Source organism: Terrapene carolina, unplaced genomic scaffold, assembly GCF_002925995.2.
Source record: "Terrapene carolina triunguis isolate 2854851 unplaced genomic scaffold, T_m_triunguis-2.0 Scaffold96, whole genome shotgun sequence".
NCBI classification, from domain to species: Eukaryota; Metazoa; Chordata; order Testudines; family Emydidae; genus Terrapene; species Terrapene triunguis.
The window spans coordinates 77687858-77706873 of record NW_020664447.1 but is presented as its reverse complement, the minus strand read 5'-3'; the positions used below and the strand labels follow the sequence as shown (position 1 = coordinate 77706873).

Here is a 19016-nt window from a genome sequence, read left to right as displayed (position 1 = left end):
CTAACAAGATAGAATCTGCCTTTGAATATCAGTAAATATGGCTAAAGATCACAAAACTGTACTCATAATTGTTCGAGACTAAAAGGCAGAATATAGTGTTTGATTAATGTTTATGGTACAGGGCTTCTTTGCAGAAAAAGATAAATCACTTAACCAACCTCCCTTCCCCCACCTCCCTTCCCCCAGCCTCCACCGCAGAAACCCTACCCCATTTTTGCAGCGTTCATCGTTTAGGGAGATGTGCTTTATTTTAGATTTTCAAGTTGATCAAAGGTGCCTAATTGTATGGGGAATTTTTCTTGAAAGAGAGGCATTATGTGATTTCACTGATACTGTACAGGATCTGGTTTATTTACTGGGATTTATTTACCACCAAAAATTATCCATCAGTGTTCCCTCTAAGTCAGGGTACGTTGGCAGAGGAAGTCTGACCTGATGCTGTCCTTGCTGGATCTTCCCTGTGGACTTCAATCTCAGGAGCTCTGGATCAGACCCTTAAAATTCACTAAAAATATTCATTGGGGAAAAAATGCACAGAAATGGTTATAAGAGGTCATGAACAAGGACACTTGTTTATGTTTGAAGGGTTAGTGTTTGTCATCTAAGTGCTTATATTGTTGCAGCCTGTACAGCTGTCATCAAAGGTTCCGATTTGTTCAAAGGGATCGAGAACTATAGCATTAGTTACGTGGGGGTGGTATTATACAATCTTGCATTCTGTCCCTCCTCTGTTTTTTTCAGTGCCTCTCTAGGGATACTTGGGAACGGATTCCCATTGTCTCCACTGCTCATCTGGAATGTTGTATTATTTAGGGGAGAAATGCAAACTATCTATCTATCTATCTATCTATCTATCTAATCTCTGCTAGTTAGCTCTTCTGAAAATCTTCTTAAAATGGTAACTCGGACTTTAAAATAATACATTTATTGGTGTTTAAAATTTTTGGCATTTCACAGAGGGAATGAGGAGAGGACTCAGAACTCTGCTCCATTATAAATGCTGCTCTAGATTCCCTTGAACTGATTTGATGAAGTGGCAAAGATGGTTTGCCCTCCAGAGATGCTGTGTATGCAAAGAGGGGGATAGATTTGTGCAACAGCATGTACTAATGTATATTCAGTGCTGTTCTCCCTCACATGCTTCTGCCTGTGCAAACACAGGCTCTGGGCCCTACCAGCAAAAAGTCTGCCTGGAGGAGTTGGGGGTTGTAGTCTAGCAAAGGCTAGAGGCCGCCTGTGCAGCCCAGGAAGTGGGAGGGGCCTGCTGTAGATGGGGTGTGGCTAGGATACCCAGCAAATGAGCTGGCTGATCCATGGTGAATTTAACAAAGAGAAAGGAGTGTTCTAGGGAATTAGGGTTAAAGAGGTAAAGCCTGCAGGGCAAGAGATGCGTATTTCCCAGAAAAGATTGTTTTTTATTGGGGAGAACAATGTGACTCTTCTGGGTGAAATGGTAACTAATATGCAGAGCACCTTCATAGCAGAAATACCTTCCCCAGTATGCAATTAGGTAGGAACTTTTGCACTTTGAAAATCATTCTTGAATATCACTGTTTAGCACTTGCAGCCAATAGGATATATTTGCCGATTTTCTGCACTGTGGCTACGACCCAGGCAGTTCCACCAGTGGTAGCAGTGATGGAAGCTCTAGTGTAGAAGTCTCCATACAACCCCCAGCAGTTTAAGCTCAGAGCAGGATTACATGGCTTTATGCTTTAAAACACCGGAGGCCATTGGTCCTTTCTCTGCACTAGAGCTGTCCCTGGTCCATGGAGCAAGGGTGGGATGTTTCTGTAAACATCTAGCGAGCACCAGAGTTTATGGTGCTTCTTCCCTTCCATCTCTTTAGAAACATCAACAAATCATGATGCCTGTGTGAGGAAAATATTTGCATCCCCATTTTATAGACGAGACCGAAAGATGGTAATGGCTTGACGTTCAGAGGTGCCCCCACATGGAGTGAAATTCAGTGGGAGCTGCAGGTACTCAATACCGAAAGTGACATGTCCAAAGCCACAGAAGGCAGTGGGTGTCAAAGACAGGATTAGACCTCCGGAGTTCCTGGCCTTCAGTTCTGTGCTCACACTGCTAGACCTCTCTGCATGTTTTGCTATTTTGAGCAGCAAGACCATATCCCTCCAGGTTTTAGTGCTGTTATTGTGAAAACATAACATTCCCCCCTCCACACACACACCTCCCCAGCACATGTGAACACAGGTGAAATCACAGACTGAAGTTTAAGACCCTTTCTCTCCTTCCTCCCCTTTCAGCCCCTCCGCTGGTTACATGTATAGGGTTAATGCTGGAGGGGGCTTGATGTGTCACTTCTCAGTGGCACAGCATTGTTGCTGCTGTAGGCTCAAAGCCAAAAGATGGTTGCTGCTACGTAATTGAATAAGGATCTAAGTAAATTTTCACTCGGCACCTCTGCAGTCAAAGAAAAAAGGAATACTTTGCCCATACACAATAATTTTTCTTGTAGCCGTGGGCTAGATCCTGCTTCTATTGAAAACATTGGGAATCTAGCCATTAAGTTCAGCAGGTGCAGGATGGGATTCTCACCTCAACCACGTACACTGGTCCAAAGCTTGAGTCAGGATTCCTGCACTGTAGATACCCACAATTCACGTGCTAAGGGAGAAAGGAAAAAAAAAAGAAGAAAAGATCTGTGGTAAAATCGTGCGACGCCCACGTAAATATTGTTTGTATGAATTGGGTCCTTCATCTTTTGTTAGCAGCAGCTTGTTAATTAACAGCAGATTAGTGCTGCTTTCTTCTGACACATGAATATATTTTGGGTTAGAAAATACTTGTACTCAATAAAACTGTGTGACTGAACAATTCAGAAAGTACTAGCGAAGCTCTGTAATGGATTCCCTTTTTATTCCTCCACAACCGCCCCCCCTCCCTTCCTTCTTTAAATGCAAGCAGATTTCTGCAGTCTAGTGCAGAAGAGACACGTTAAACACAGCTAAATAAATCATGTTTACTCTTGGCGTTCTTGGTAGTGAAAAATCTATTGGCTGTTTTTACTTCCTTATTTCTCAGCATTTGCTTCCTACCTGTTTTTGAGTGAGTGCCCAGAAATAGTAGTTTTGTCAAAGGAGTGGATTATGCCAACCAGCAGTTTGCTCTGCCAAGTAAGCTGCTGGATTGCAAAACCCAGTGACTTTTTTTTCCCCAGTGACACTGAGCTACCTCCCGCCCAAAGAAATTAGGATGTAGAATATGGGTATTAAAACCTGCAGTATGGGGAGATGTAACTAGATACTAGCAGTTTGTGAGATCAATTTAAGAAAATCAGAAGATATATTACAGAAGCTTTTTTTTTTTTTTAAAAAGCAAACTATTTGTGATTGTGAAGGAGGAAGGACTGGAGATAGCAGTAATAGGAACCAGACATTTTTCTCTTCTCTTAGTCATTCCCTGTCCCCCATCAGAATAGGTATGGATATCATTTCAGTGTTTTTTTCTCCTCCAGATACCCTCAGATGTGAGGAAAAAGTGACTAAGCCTTTATTTTAACTGAGTTTTGACTCCATCCTCTCCTCAAATGCCCTGCTGTTGTGAAGAAAGCGGGTTGTTTTTCTTTTTGTTATTGTGCCTGTTAGGTTTATGATGGGGACTGCCATTCCATGTCCTTTTGGATTCCAAATGGCAGGCTTGATCCTGCAGTCTGTCTTTACTTAGGCAACACTCCCACTGATTTTGACAGGCCCCATCCTGCATACAGACTGCAGGATGGGGCCTGGCCTCACACCCTAGAAGTGGAAGGAAAGTCCCTTTTCCACAAAGACATACAGGGCCATATTCATCCGTGGCTCTGCTCCGTTGTAGTCGGTGAACTACGTCCTGTAGAGATGCCCAAACATGCCTATGTCTCCAGACTGTGGGCCCAATGCTGCATAATCGATGCAGGCAAAACTCCCACTGATTTGGAATTGAGATTATTTTAACTGTAGGGCATTATCCTGCAGTCCTTTATGCCAGCAAAGTTACTGTTGAAACCAATGGGAGCTTCACATGAGTCAGCGCCCTTGTGAGTTTACTTAGGCTAGGTCTCTGCTACAAAACGTATGTTGGTATAATTATGTTGTTCAGGGGTGTGAAAGATCCACACCCCCGAGCGATGCAGTTATACTGACCTAACCCTGGTATAGACAGTGCTGTATTGACGGGAGAGCTTCTCCTGTCAACATAGCTACTGCCTCTCAAGGATGGTGGATTAACTACGCTGTTGGGAGAAGCGCTCCCATCAGCGTAATAGTGTCTTCACTGAAGCACTACAGTGGTGCAGCTGTGTTAAGTGTAGACCTACCCTCAGTTTGATTGAAAAACTAGAAAAATACTCCTTTCCTTCCTGCCAAGGCCTCAAATGAGATTCTTTGGTCACACTGGACGGGTCTGTCCCTTCCCCCATGGGAGCCTGTGGAAATTTTACCTTCGATTTCAGTGGGAGAGGGATCAGGCCCTCGACGAAAATAGGAATTTCTGTGGCGTACCTAAAAATCCATCATTGTATATTCACCTCAGGGTGGAGGCTCCTTTTAGGCCCTTTCTACCTGGCGAGCTTTTTGGGGTGAGAGCATAAGGTGAGTGGCCACTCCGAGGGGCGTCCATTTCCTGCACATTCTTTTGGTGCATGCTGCATAGTAACTCTGAACAGGTTGGTGCAGAATAGGGGTGATACTGGGAGCAAGCTGAAGTCAATGGCTGTGCCCCGTCCATTGCTGGGAGATGGTGAATTCCATATCCCCAGTCCCAACTCAGTTCCCTGCACAGAGCCTGTTAACTCAGGCTTTGTTCTTACACCTTAACTGAGCTTATTATTCGCAATAGATTATTACTGTAAACAACCACATGTCCTGAGAAGCCAAATTAATTTCTTCCTTTGCTTTACTAAGTCCAGAAATGCCTGATCAGTTTCAGAACGGGAGGAAAAATAAAACAGAATCAAAGTTTGTATGTTATGATTCCTTTAAATTTCTGGTGGGAATACTCTGCGATCAAAATGATATTTCCATGGAGGCTTTTGCTGCCAGTTTGTTTAATTACATTAAACAGTGGTATAAACCTCAGCAGAACAGAAACCTCTCTTACAGCCAGTCAGTAGAATATTAAATCATAAGGAATAATGATACTAGTGTTAACGGGTTATAACAGTCTTTATCAAATTAGTGCTCTAAGGTGTTACTTTGTTTTACCAGTTCTGATATGCATACACATTTTGCCTGATCACCTGCTAAGACTGGAAAATGGATTGAATTCTATTACAGAAAAATCAAGAAGTTGTTTTGAGTGATACATCAGAACACTGTTTGTGATTTCGCAGTCTTGATCCCACTCATCCTTTAAGGAAAGGTTCACAATATGTATATTGAAATGCCATCTACATCCAGAAAATCAGGGTTAAAAGGACTACTTTGTTGAAACTAATTACAGGGCGATTCAATTTTTTTAGTGAGTGACATTTCAGAAATTTGGCTTGAAACCTAAGAGGCCATAGAAAGATTTTGTTACAGTGTGATATAAAGCAGTGAGCTCCAGTTTGAGTGTATAGACACTTCCATCAAAAACAAAACAAAAAAATCCACTGGCATTTATTTTACTAGGATAATAAAGATGAATTGACTATAACTTCCTTATGTTGAACATGGCTAAAATGGTTGTCTTTTGCTTGCCCTCTGATGGTGCAGTACTTCTGTCTTGTTCTCAACTTGGTTTTATTTTTTTAAACATCCTTTTTGATTCAGTAAATCAGTTTGGCTTCAGTTTCAGACAGACATACTAAGAAAGGGCCTGCTTTGGCTGTACTCACAGTGAGACTACTTGCGGAGTAAGATACTACTCAGTATGAGTAAATGAGGTAGAATCAGGCCCAAAGAGAATATAATTACAGCGGGATGTCCTGTGGTCAAATGGTTCTCGCTTTCTTGAGGCTGAATTTTCTGTTATCCTTCTGCCCTGGTTGTGAGGAACAAGGGGTTGTTTCTTGATTGTGCTAGTCTTTTACCTTCCCAGATGGAATTTGATCATCCGGTCTTCATCTAGTCAACATTCCTAAAGAGCCTGCTGCTGCTCTGATTGAAGCACTGGGCAAAACTATAATTGATTAATTTATATAACACCAGGATTGGGTCCAAAATTTGTAACACGTGGCTTCCTTTTGCAAATAAAATTTGATTCATTCCTCAATTATTTCACCTTTTAAAATTCCTATAATACCCTTTTCCTGCTTTTTTTGTCCACCTTAGATGGCTAATCAAAACCAATCTGCTTGGTTAATTTTCTATTCATGTATCAATACTTTCTATTCATGAATCATTTTGTTATTTATTCAGATTTGTTGGCTGACCATTGAATTGAGAATTAAGCTTTTGACTTTTAAAATCCTCAGGACTCTTATAGCTTTGTGGATTGTGTCAAATTTGCTGTTGGTCACTTTACCCACTTCATTTGTACATTCAAGGTATCAAACTTTGGCACATTTTAAGTCCTCACTAGTGGAGTTTTCTCCCCGGAAAGAAATCAAAGTCCACCCTTATTTTTTAAATCTATATTGAATATTTCCCCCCTAACTACTTGCCACTCTGCTGTTTTAGTTTGCTTATGTGAAATGTCAGGGTGATTGTGAATAGCACTATATACACGGGGGGAAAATTGTGGTTACAAATTTGTATGTAAAAAGTCAGGAAAAGCAAAAGTGAAATTGCTAGTAGTATAATTAACTCATCCACATTGTACGTGTATGCAATTTTTGACGACTAGAAGGGCTATAAAACGTATAGCTTAATGCTCACATTATAAATACTGGATAAGTTAACATTGCTATCAGCAGGAGACTATCAGCAGGAGACTGGAAAAAGAAATATGTGGTACTCTCACAAACTTTGCTCACAAACCAAGCCCTGCTAAGTTGCAGCCCCTGTAGATATCCCTTACAGAAGATAGCACAGATCTTCTTGTGCATGTGCTCTGCATACAGTGATATGAGCTGATCATCCTCCCTCCACTTTCTTGAGTTAACAGTGAAACAGTTGACATTGTTGATATTTAAATGGTTGTCATTAGTCTTCAGAGTTAACAGCTGCTGAGCTGAATAGGGGCAGCTCTCAGAGCTAGTGTTTCAAAAAGTCTGTAGCCTCTGACAAACAGCACTTCATTGATTTACATCCCATTCAGAGCAGAAAGTTCCATCTCAGCCATGAGCACCTTAACATTTCCATTTCATTTATGCCCATTCTTGGCTTTAACATTGCATCAAAGGGTAAAACATTACATTCCCTTGGTTTCTTTTAAGACAAAAAGAAGGAAAAGAAAGGAGGAGGGGACAGAAAAAAGAGACAGACTACCATAACTTTCTGCTCTTGTTCATTCCCTTTATTCTTTTGTTGGTCCTCTCTTCGCCTCTCCCTTCTCTCTCCAGCCTTCCTTTCTCCTTGGTCTCGCGCTCTCTGTGCGTTTCACACCACCACATTTCTCATTCCTTAGGTCTCCTGAGATTCACCATAATAAGAAAACCACTTTTGAGACCAGAGAGCTGCTTAAGCTCCACTACAGTCTAATTCTGCCACCAGGTTTTTTCATTGGTGAGGGGTGATTTGTGGGGGACAGATGAAAAAGAGGGGGGTAGAGGAGAAAGGAAAAAAGGGGTGAGGAGAATGGTATGGGGACAAATTTAGGGGCAGTTGGGGGGAGGAACTTGTCCAAGCCGCAAATTCCTTCTGCTTTCTTCTCTAAGGGCCAAATTCTGCATGAGGATGCTTGTGTGCATTGAAATATGAGCAGTTGAGAACAAAATTTGGTTCCAAATGGAGAAGTTCAGAAGCCAAATGGTCAGCATAATTGACCACTGGTTAGTCCAGGTTCCTGCCCTGCTTACTCATTTCCCTTCATTTTTGCATCTTAAAATAAGATCTATCTATCTATCTATCTATCGTGTGTGTGTGTATCTTTGCCCACATGCAGCCCTGATTTCACCCCCCTAATTCCCTCCATTAATTCAAGGATCTGTTAAATTGCTCTGATCACCTATTGGGGTGATTATATGTTTTAATTATGATTATATCAAGAATATTTGCTGAATATTCAGGACTAAAAATGTAAATCCCCACAAGGATTTGTATAACCATTGAAACTCCTCAGGATTTAATTATGAGAGCCGGGGAATGAAATCAGGGGAAAATTCATGCACTGTTTATTGTCAATCCTGTATTTTTTTTTTTTTTTAAAAACTTCCACAATCGGAGTGATTATTATTATTTATTACTTTATTTCAGTAGCACCTAGAGGCGCCAGCTGAGATCAGGGCGCCATTGTGCTAGACACTGTACGTGCACGTAGTAAGAGACCCTGAAGAGGTTACAGTCTGAATAGACAAGACAGACAAAGGATGGGAGGGGAAACAGAAGCAGAGAGAGGTGAAGTGACTTGCCCAAGGTCACAGGAGGTTAGTGGTAGAACTGGGAGTAGATCCCCACTATCCTGACTCCCAGTCCAATGCTTGCTTTACTAGACCACACTAGCTCAAATGAGAAATGGTTTAGATGTCCTGTTTGTTAATGCTAGACACTTTAGGCCTGATTCTGCCCTCACTTACCCTCCCTTCCCTTCCTCCTGTCACTCCCTGATATTTAATACACCCTTATAGAAATGTAGGCAGCTACCAATGATGCAAACACTTTTGTCTTGAGGAGGAGAGAGCATGGTTTAATTTGGACCATAATAGCTTTGGGTTTTGGTGAGTAATTCTTTTCATACATTTAATGGGGGGGGGGAATTTAAAATAGCAAATATTTCTTAATTATTTTGCATTTTAACTGTGAGTGATTAAAAAAATAACAAAGATAAACGAGCAGGTTTGGTTCAGTGACCCAGCTGTGGGTAGACAAAGTAGAATGTAAAGTCTTCGACCTGGTTCTCTAGCCAGGTCTATTGACCAGGTAACAGGAGCCCCTGCATGAGATCCAGAGTGTGTTTTATATGGATACTGATGAGTGGCATACAAAATACTCACTGTGACATCAGTTGTTGCCAAATAGTGGGACAAATAAAAATGAACATACCTGTCTTCTAAAGGGCAGGGTTTGGCACTCGATAAGCAATCTTCAGGGATATTAGGGGTCATCTGTGAAAATTCAGATGGTTTGTCGGGTAAGTAAAAATATCCTCATCCTACTCTTTAAACATGAAAACCCAAAATAGGACACACAATTATATGGATGATCAAAAACATAAGAGATGTACTCACAAAGAGGAATTGCATGCACAAAACGGATATTTAGGCCTTTAGTAAACCTCACGTGGGGTGTTTTAAGCTCAGTTTATTTATGTTTGTAAAGTGCTTCCAGAGCCCTGTATGGAAGGCATTAGTGAAATTAAAGTTGTTTATTATTATTATTATTATTTGTATTACTATTATTATTATTTATTTTATTATAGCATCTGACTACTACTAGGACCCTACAACTTGCATGCAGAATTTGGGGCCCTTAAATTTAGAGAGTGATTTATAAAAACGTGACCCTCATACTTTTCACTTTGACTCCTTGTACTGAATGTGTATTCAGCTGATCCACTGAAAGATCATTTTCTGTCTAGAAGTGAGTAAATAGGATGCCTTTTAAAGACAGCTTAAGTAAATCTTTACCTTACATATAAATATGTGTTCTTATGATAGAGCATAAAATCTCCAAAGACAGAGCTGCAAAGGAACTGATTGTGTGAGCTGTTAGTTGCTTCCATGGCATTTTTTAAAAAAATACTACTATTAAAACAAAACCAAGGAATTGCATAGACAAAAGACAATGTTTACATTGTGTTAAGGATCTGACATAAACTAACAAAAGTCAGGAAGTATAAAGCTGAGGTCACATTCACTCTTTCTAACCAGCTCTGTTGTGCTTAACCACTGCAGCATATATGTTATGTAACGTAATACTTCAGACTCCTACAAATGCTTAGACACAACAGGGCATGTTAGGAAGAGCTTGGCATTGTTCAGAAGACAAAGTCTCAGCTATAACTTTGCATTTCCTGAATGATGATGTTTAATCTTAACTTTATTTACATTTAGGCTTTTTTCCCCTTTACAGTGCTTAAATAATAGATATTTTTTTGTCTTTCTAAAAATGGATCAGCTATGGGAGAAAATCCCATCAGATCCATTCTGCCTTTTTAGAAAGGCTTCGTCTGTGGCGATTTTATGCAATTTGTGGCTTCATCCTTGTTCTTTTTAAAAAAAATAGCATTGAAATGATACATTCTGAAGAAATCAGATAATTCTTTAATGATTCCTAGAATATGTTTTTTAGATTTTAAAATATGGGAATAATTAACCAGATTGTAAAAATCTGCAGAAAAGCCAAACAGTCCTGTGCAGCCCTGGGATCTAATAACAAAGAAGGTGAGTCCGATTTCCGCTGTCTTAAGAGAGACCCACGGAATGATGACCTACATGCCTTGGTCCCTTGAGCAGCAGTTAGAGCTCAGCTATCTGGTGCTCAGTTAAGGTGGCACTCAACTTATCTGGTATTGGAAATTTCAAAACAGTGGATGTTGTCTGCTGTTAATTAGATGTATTTTAACTGCAAAATGATTTTGGCAGCTAATACTGCTGTTATGTGCTTCAGTGTGAATCCTTAGTGGAGCTATTAAAGTGTGAGAGCCTGAACTTACCAGACATTTTGTAAAACTGCTGGATTTTTGTAGCATTGTTCAGAAACCCTGTCGGGAGGGGAGTCCCTTTCTCACTTGGAGAATGTTGCATGCACATTTCCTACCAACTAATCAGTTGATTGGGACGTTCTTGAACTCCTCTTTGCCACCGGGCTCCCAAGGATGCGCACTACTCCTTACCTGGTACGTTTTTTTGTTTCCAGACTATGGCCACATCCAAGGATGGACTTTGTAGCGTAGGGACCACACATACTACTACAGGGCTTGGTCTGCTTAGTGCAAAGCACCCTCGACTCCTGCCTGAGTCACATACAATACGTTGAGGGCTTTCAACATTTTTGTAGGTGCTGAGAACTATGCAACAACAGACACCTAAAAAGCAATGCCCCAGAACAGACAGGGGAGTTATTCTGTATTTTCTTTTCAATTTGTAACCAGGAAACTCCCAACCTTTTCCAGGGTAGGTTTGACAAAAATGACTCGCACTTAATAAGCAAACAGTACATTTAATTATGGGGCTATTTCTCCCCCCCCAGTCTTACTATATAGTTGTTTTCCCCCTTATAATTTAAAATAAAGTGGCTGGTACAATGTTGAACCAATGAAAAGAAACTGGATTTGATTTTTTTTCTTTATTTGCTTGAATTTGAATTGGGTTATCTGCCTATCTTGTTTATGAAATTTTGTGCTGTCTTTGCTGCACAGACTGTGACTCCCAAATCTTCCACAGCTCCATTTCCATATTCCTGCGTGCTTGTTCTTTGTTAATCACTTGGCAAGCGCTTATTTGAATATTAAAAATTTCTTTAATCATCAAAGGCAGGAGCACAGCTTCATGAATATTCATATTTTTTTCCTCCTCAGACTGGATTCTAGTTCATTACCCTGCAGTAAAGCCAAACAGTCATCAATCGCGCTCATTACAGCCGCTGGCGTTTTGATTGGCTGCCTGCTGCTGGTAGCTTTCTCCCTCCCCCTGCCCCCCACCTCTCCCCTTCCCTTCTCTATGAGCTGTCGTGTACCTGCCAACAACAACAACAAAAAAATATCAACAGTGCAAGAATAAATTTCTCTGGTTGAAAAACAACTTTGCAAACTTGTCAAACAGTCCTCGTCACTTTTTTCTGTTTTACCTAAAAAAATAAAATAAAAAAAAAATTAGAAGGGAGAAACTTGAGCTTTAGAGATGAATATTTGTCAAGAGAGTTGACGTAAGTTTCATTTGCATAATGACTTTGTACTTCTGCATTAATAAAATTTGCATATGAAGCCATGTTAATTACTCCTGATCATGCTTTTTGCATTCATGCATAGTAATTTTCTCCGACTTGTGAGAATTAATGTCTTGGCATGGGGGGGGGAGAGAAAGAGGGGGAGTTAGGGTACTGTCAAGTTTCTGTGCCAGTGTCCCTCACTCACACTCTTTCTTCTTCATGCTCACAACGTCGCAGTTCTTCTATGACTCATTTATGCATTATCAGTTGGAATCCTTGGGATAAAGAAACATATCTATTCAAAGGGAAGCCTCGTTTGCCAAAAAAAAAAAACCGAAACGCCAAGCAGAACACCCCTTCCTTACAACATTGCATTTCATATTTGTAGATAAAGTTTAGCTGGAGAAAGAACAATATAAATCAGGCAGTGTGTGAGTCTGAAAAATCACAAATAGTTGTGTGCGCTTTGGGTTGTAAGGTGTCATCACTGGGGTGTCCGTACCTCTGAGTGTTTGTGTGTGATCATGCCTCTGTGTGTGTGTGTGTGTGTGTGTGTGCACGCATGCATGTACATGTTTTATGTGTGTATCTGCATATGCTCCTCTGTGTGTGTGAGAAAGGGGTATTTGCCTCTCTGTGTGTACATGCCATGGTATGTGTGTTACCACTGAAAAAGGTTAGAGCCTCTATGAAAAACTCAGTACTGTACGTACTCGGTGTGTGTGTGCTTGCTTCCGTGTGCCTGTGTGTGTCCCTATGCCTGTGTGTGTGCCACTATGCATATGTGTGCCTGTCTTTGACATCTCTGTGTGTGTGTATGTGTGTGAGAGAGAAAATCCATGGTGAAGAGATTATAATAGTAGGTGGAAAAGGTTCGTATTGTAATATGTAACATAGATGAAACAATTCGTTTTAGGAAAGGCTTTCAGATCAGCGGGAGAGATTATCAAATAGATGCTCATTGCGCTGTCGGATGTGTCTGGCTCATGGCTGCAGCACGGTAAATACAGAATACCAGACTTCTCAGAAATAGCTGCAGGAGTGTACCTGAACACAATGGGATGGTGCAAGGATGGGTTTGCAACCTATAGCCTGAATTTCCTGCTTGGGACTGACATCTGCCATTATTTTAAGAGCTATTTTATATAATGTAACTGAATCTGTCTGTCTGCCTATCTAGCTGTCTACCTGGACACGTGGGCAGAGAAGCAAGTATGTACATACAAAGGCACGCACGCACTTGGAAGAGAGGCTTAAACAAATGTACACACACACACACACATACAGGCAAACACAATACACCGAGAAAGGAATACAAAAATACACACATATATACATGCACATTGGTCACAATATAATACATAAAACAAGATCTCTCTTAATCTGGTGTCTGTCTTAAAAACTCTGATACATTACGTTCCAAGGGTAGGCTACAATTCCACCCTTGTATCACTCTGTTGTGCTTAGGTACTGTTCTGTAGATGTGTCTGAGAGGATTGTTTTTTTTTCATATACAATACAGTATGTCCAGCCATGCCTAGGCAAGGTGAGAAGGACAATGAAAGGATAACATTTATGCTTGGATTGTGACTTTCCAGGGTTTTATCATTGTCAGCAAGATCCTTACACTCATTTCAATTTTGGGGGATTATATTTAATTTATCTTAATTTCTTAGACTCAAAGGTCAGAAGGGACCATCATGATTATCTAGTCTGACTTCCTGCACATGGCAGGCCACAGAACCTCAACCGCCCGCTCCTGTAATAGACCCCTAACCTCTGGCTGAGTTACTGAAATCCTCAAATCATGATAAAAAAACTTGAAGTTACAGAGAATCCACCACTTACACTAATTTAAACCTGCCCCATGCTGCAAAGGAAGGCGAAAACCCTCCAGGGTCTCTGCCAATCTGACCTTGGGGAAAATTCCTTCCTCACCCCAAATATGGTGATCAGTTAAACCCTGAACATGTGGGCAAGACGCACCAGCCAGATACCTGGGAAAATTATCTGTAGTAATTCTTCTTTGTAAGTGTAAAAATAGTGGGGAACAAAAATGCTGTGATGTATATGCAATATAGAGCCTTTTTAAAGTGTAAGGAAAAATGTCTCCTCTCCCATATGGATCGGACATCTTTTATCCAGACTGTGATCTCTCTAGGCCTGCTTCACACTATTCTACCTGCAAAACTCCCATTGACATCAATGGGAGCTACACATGCAGAATGAGTAGAAAATATGCAATAGAGATCTGCAGTGCAGGTGAGTGATTCTCCCATACTGACTGCAGAGGAGAATTAGGCTTCAAATATCTAGGCCTCAAACATCTATCTATCTATCTATCTATCTATCTATCTATCTATCTATCTATCATATAGATAGATAGATATAAAATACACTAAAACAATTAGATCAATTTTTCTAAAGTAGCTTCTAAAATTGCACCCACCTTTTCTTTACATCCAGGCTTCCTTGAGCCCAGACTGTGCAGGCTGGGCGTCTAGATTTCTGAGTATCTGATTTTCATGTGTAAATGTGATTTCCTCATCCTGGTTTGAGTTTTTTATGTGTACAAAACTTGGATGTGAAGAAGCATGGACACAGTTTGACAGGCCAGTTATGGACTGGGCACTTGTCAAATTTTAGTCCCAGAGCCTGCAAACCTACACGTTAGTGTGATTGGGCCATTCTGGACGTCTTTACTTTGTTTCCACTCTGTCCCTATTCTGGCATAATCTTGCTGTGATGAATGAGACAGTTCTAGCTCTTAGTTACGCTGGTGTCAATCCAGAGTAACTCCAAGCCATTCATTGGGGCTACTCCAGAATTATAGTAGTGTGATTGGGAGCAGAATTTATCTCTGGGAGATTTGCTGAAGTAGAGAATGGGTAAATGCTGAGTATCTGATCTTTTGAATTAGGAGGGAGTTCATAGATTTTTAAGGCCAGAAGGGACCATTTTGATCATCCAGTCTGAGCTCCTGGATAACACTGGCCATAGAATTCAAGCCAGTGATTCCTGCATCGAGACCCGTAACTTGTGGCTGAGTTGAGAATGATCAGTATCTCACATCACTGTCTTAAAAGGGCAGATTTCTGCTTTTCTTGCATATGTCTATACTTAAAGTAGTTAAACTGATGAGGAGTTACCCTACCTTTGTTTTCATCTTTAAAACACTCTTTGGGCTAGGGCTGCCTGGTACCCACTGAAAATGGGTTGGATGTGCAAAACCCAGACACATCCTTAATGTACACACCCTTATTGGGGTGCTGCTGGGCACCAGCGCTGCAATTTGTACAACCAGAAGGAAGCTCTGTTTGTTTAAAAAAATGCCCTAATTTTCTCTGGCCACTTCCCTTGAACCCAGTGGATGAGGTTTCTCTGCGAGTTTATTTTCCAGGCACTTTGCATTTGCCAAGGTGCCACCTTGTCTGACCCTCAGATGCGTCAGAAAGTTATTAAAAATGAAGGGAGAAATGAGAAAAAAGAAGGCACCGGGTCTGTAACTGCTGACAGAGGAAGGCATGGCCTTGTGCTGGTATGTAAGCCCTGGGAGTTTTCCTCTCTCACAGCACCAATCCATGCGGTTGTGGCATTTAAGACCTGCCAGGGTTGTGTTTTATTGTTTATTGCTTCTCCCTTCTTTTCCTGCTCTTTGCCCCACTTTTGCCTTTTCCCCTGTTAGGAGTGTCCTTTTTGATACTTCGTTTCGTTCCCTGACTAGAGCAGGACACCTTGGACTAGAATTTGGACCTGAGGGCTGTATTGCATCTTTTTATGATCCTGAGGGCTGTGGCTAAATGGAGCAGCTTGCAGCCACCCTGAACCTGAACAGAGAGTTGTGGTCCATTGAGATTTTAGGAAAGACTACTGTGCTTCATTTTGATCCCGATATTTGGGTCATGCTGCATGCTGGGATCTGTGCTCCTTGCAGGCCTCACCTCCGTATTAAAGCTAAGTTCACCCACAGGTAGTATAGAATTCTGTAGGCCCCTAGGCAGAACTTTGGCCACCCCTAGACTCCATTGTATGCTTTGGTTCTGTTGAAAGGTGTAAGTGACTGGAGTACACGAGACCTGTACTCCTTCTGTATGTCCCAGTCTGTCTCTTAGAAACATTATGGTGCAAACATTGTGGTGCCGCACATGGCTAGTTGGAGATCTGACACTGGTTGCTGTATAATTTTGAATATTAATGCCCAATAGCCACCATGTGTACTCAGATATCAAACTCACAACTCTTCCCACAACACACAAGTTCCCCAGTAACCAGGTGGCTGAACCAAGCCAGCAGAGTGCCAACCTAATTCATTATACTATTTTTTAAAAATAAAAGTGCAATTATTCAATAGCTTTAGGATGCCTTCCCCCATTCTTAGGTCTTTATTGCTCTATAAAAATACTTCTCTTATTATTGTACTTTAAAATTACAATGAAGTGACCTCTATATGTATACATCTGACATCTGTTTCTTTTTGCCTGGCACACAGTCATACTCAGAATGTAGTACAGATACAGTCCAGTTAATGGTTATCTTTACCTGTTTTTGAAGCATTTGCAGTGAGATCAAACAGTTCAAAAAAAAATGCCCCATGAGCCACAGAGATGGCTTCTATTTAAAAGCAGTCCTTGCAAAAGAGCACAAATTTTATCCTTGATGCTTGGAGCTCAAGTATTTACACAGGGAATTTAGATTCTTCACTTGTGGTTTTGGCAAAAGCTTCACACAAATGTTTTGCACTGGTGGTCTCTTAGCCATTTAAGATAAACGACAAAATCAAATGCAGTCCTTGCAGACTAACGCTCTGGATGCTGTGCCAAGGATGAAGTATCCCTATTTGCCTCACATGTGTAACTGTCAGATCAACATGTAGCCATAGTTTTCGAACTGGGACTCTTGAGATGGAGAGGATGCATTATAACATGCTGCTTCTAATGTCATAGGGCTTATGGCAAAATAGTTCTTGATGCCCAGGTTTGTATATGTTTATGCACGCACATGCATGCACAGACAGAGTTGTCACCATTAAAACAAAATAGCAACAGCGTTTGCCAAAAGATACCCCACAATTAACACACTTATTTCCTGATCTAAATGTAGGGGAAAACCTGTGGTTTCCGAGGTACCACTATGAGGTAATTGTTGGCAAATGCCAGCTTTTGAACGGTGACCACTGCACCACATAGCTTTATTTAGAAGCTACCCTGGATTAGTTACAACTCCTTGTTGAGTAATTAAATAAAAGTCATGGCTTTAAATAAACATATAGTGCCAGATCTTCTGTTGAAATACATTTGTGTAGTTCCATTGACTTCAGTGGAATTGTGCTGATTTACAATATTGTGTGTGTGTGTGAGTCTGCATGTGCATTTGTGCATAGGTATGTGTGTGTATACACATATTTTAAGATTTATATTTTCTTTTTTAAGTCATAGGCTCCTTTCTGACTAGTGCCTGGAGAAGAGAGGGTTTCCAGAGAAGCAGGAGAGGATTCTAAACACAGCTTAAATAGCAGAAGATTTCTAGCTGCGTTAAAAATAAATAACACAGTTTGAGGCTACAATATTATTTTTCAGCTATTAGGAAAAAGGTTGTTGCATTCTTTATAGGCTTGATAGGGAAACAGAATACACAAATGGGGCATGCAAAATGCGTAACTGGCTGCAGCTCAAATGGGAAGGAAGCACAGTGGCCCATGAATGCTTTATTCTGGGAGCTTGATTTCTGGCACCTATGTGAAGCCATTTGATCTGTAAGTCGCTGCACTTTGTCTGCGCTGGTGGGTTGATCCTGTTTCAGCAGCAGCTCGGCAGAAAGCCTACCCAGTTTTGTGTCAGTTAAATGCATTAACACGCCATAAAACAAGAATCCCCCTTTTGATTCAGTCCCTAAGCACGTGCTGGTGGGTCTGGTAACTGCCTCCAGTTCTCATCTACACCATCTTTGACCTTCTCTAGCTTCCCTCACCGGCCACCTCATCCCCTTTCCATGTCCCCCTCCCTTGGGCCCCTCCAGTCTGAGTTTGCTTCCAGAAAATTGCCTGTAGCAATCTGTGGTTTTGTAGTTCTTCAGGTCTCTTGCCTGCCCATCCCCCCGGCCTGTCTTCTCCTCCCTGGCTTTCCAACGAGCCACACCAGTCTCAGCCTGACATATAAATTAGTTAAATAAAAATATGTAGCGAGTTAGGCCTAGTTGCCCTCCACCCCTCCTGTTTTCCCTGATGATGCCTCCTCTGTCCCTTCAAACTTAGATCCGACTGACAGTTTTTTCTATTGTTTTTTCTCCAGGGCCGTCCAGGCCTGCAAAGCTGCTGGGGGCTCCCATAGCTGCCTCCTCCCACCCTCACACATCAGTGATCACGTCACCTCTCCGCGCACTGGCCTCTCTCCCGCCCTGCCTTAGCCTGCCCTGCTGTGGTGCCCGTGCAGTCTCAGTTGGCGGGACTCAGACTGAGACTCAGACTGAGACTTCAGGCACATTTGGATGTCATTGTCAGTTGTCAGGTAATAGAAACTTTTTTTTTTTGCTATCTGAAGGTCAGTAGTGCTGCCAAGTGATGTCATCGTTACTGTGGGAGAGTGGTCTTCGCTGGGTTGTGTGGGGGAGGCAGTGAAAACGTAAACATTCCTTCATCACTGAGGACGGGGAGTGGGAAAAGGGGTGTGAGTCCATTCCTTCCCCCCCCCATCTACCCACTTTCAGATGTCACCGCCAGCCACTGCTGGTCTGTTTATGCCACATTGTGAGCAAATGTCTGAGAATCCTCACATAATGTGATACCCTGGTATCAAGATTTCATCTCTCTGGGCTGTTTATTTTAAGCTTAATTGGATAACATTTAACATCTGAGGTCTTTTTTTCCTAATCATTTGTATTAAGGGCTTTCCTCAAAGTCCATGTGCATGCAGGATGTATGTGCTCCATGCACTTTTCTCCACGGCTTTTGAGAAAATGTTCCTCATTAACTTTTTTTTTGTCTTCATTTTTTAAACCCTGACTCTTGTCACTGCCATGAAGGAAAGGCGATGTGGATTAGTGAAACCCAGGTAGCCAGGGAGGTCCCTGACATGTGACTGACTAAAGAGTTGATGCTTGACCCTGCCATTTCAGACACAGGGATCTCTT

At 41.4% G+C, this 19016-nt stretch overlaps 1 protein-coding gene across 4 annotated transcripts in view; it reads left to right on the top strand.

Annotated features, from left to right (window-relative positions):
* BCL11B (BAF chromatin remodeling complex subunit BCL11B) overlaps positions 1 to 19016 on the top strand; it is a 96900-nt gene that overhangs the window by 27114 nt on the left and 50770 nt on the right. For 2 of the 4 annotated variants that reach the window (XM_024202579.2, XM_024202580.2), the window contains exon 3: positions 18179 to 18394. The exons of the other annotated variants lie outside the window; for them this stretch is intronic. In XM_024202579.2, the coding sequence (XP_024058347.1) occupies positions 18179 to 18394 (216 nt within the window). The remainder of the gene's footprint in view (positions 1 to 18178; positions 18395 to 19016) is intronic. 4 annotated transcript variants of the gene reach the window in all.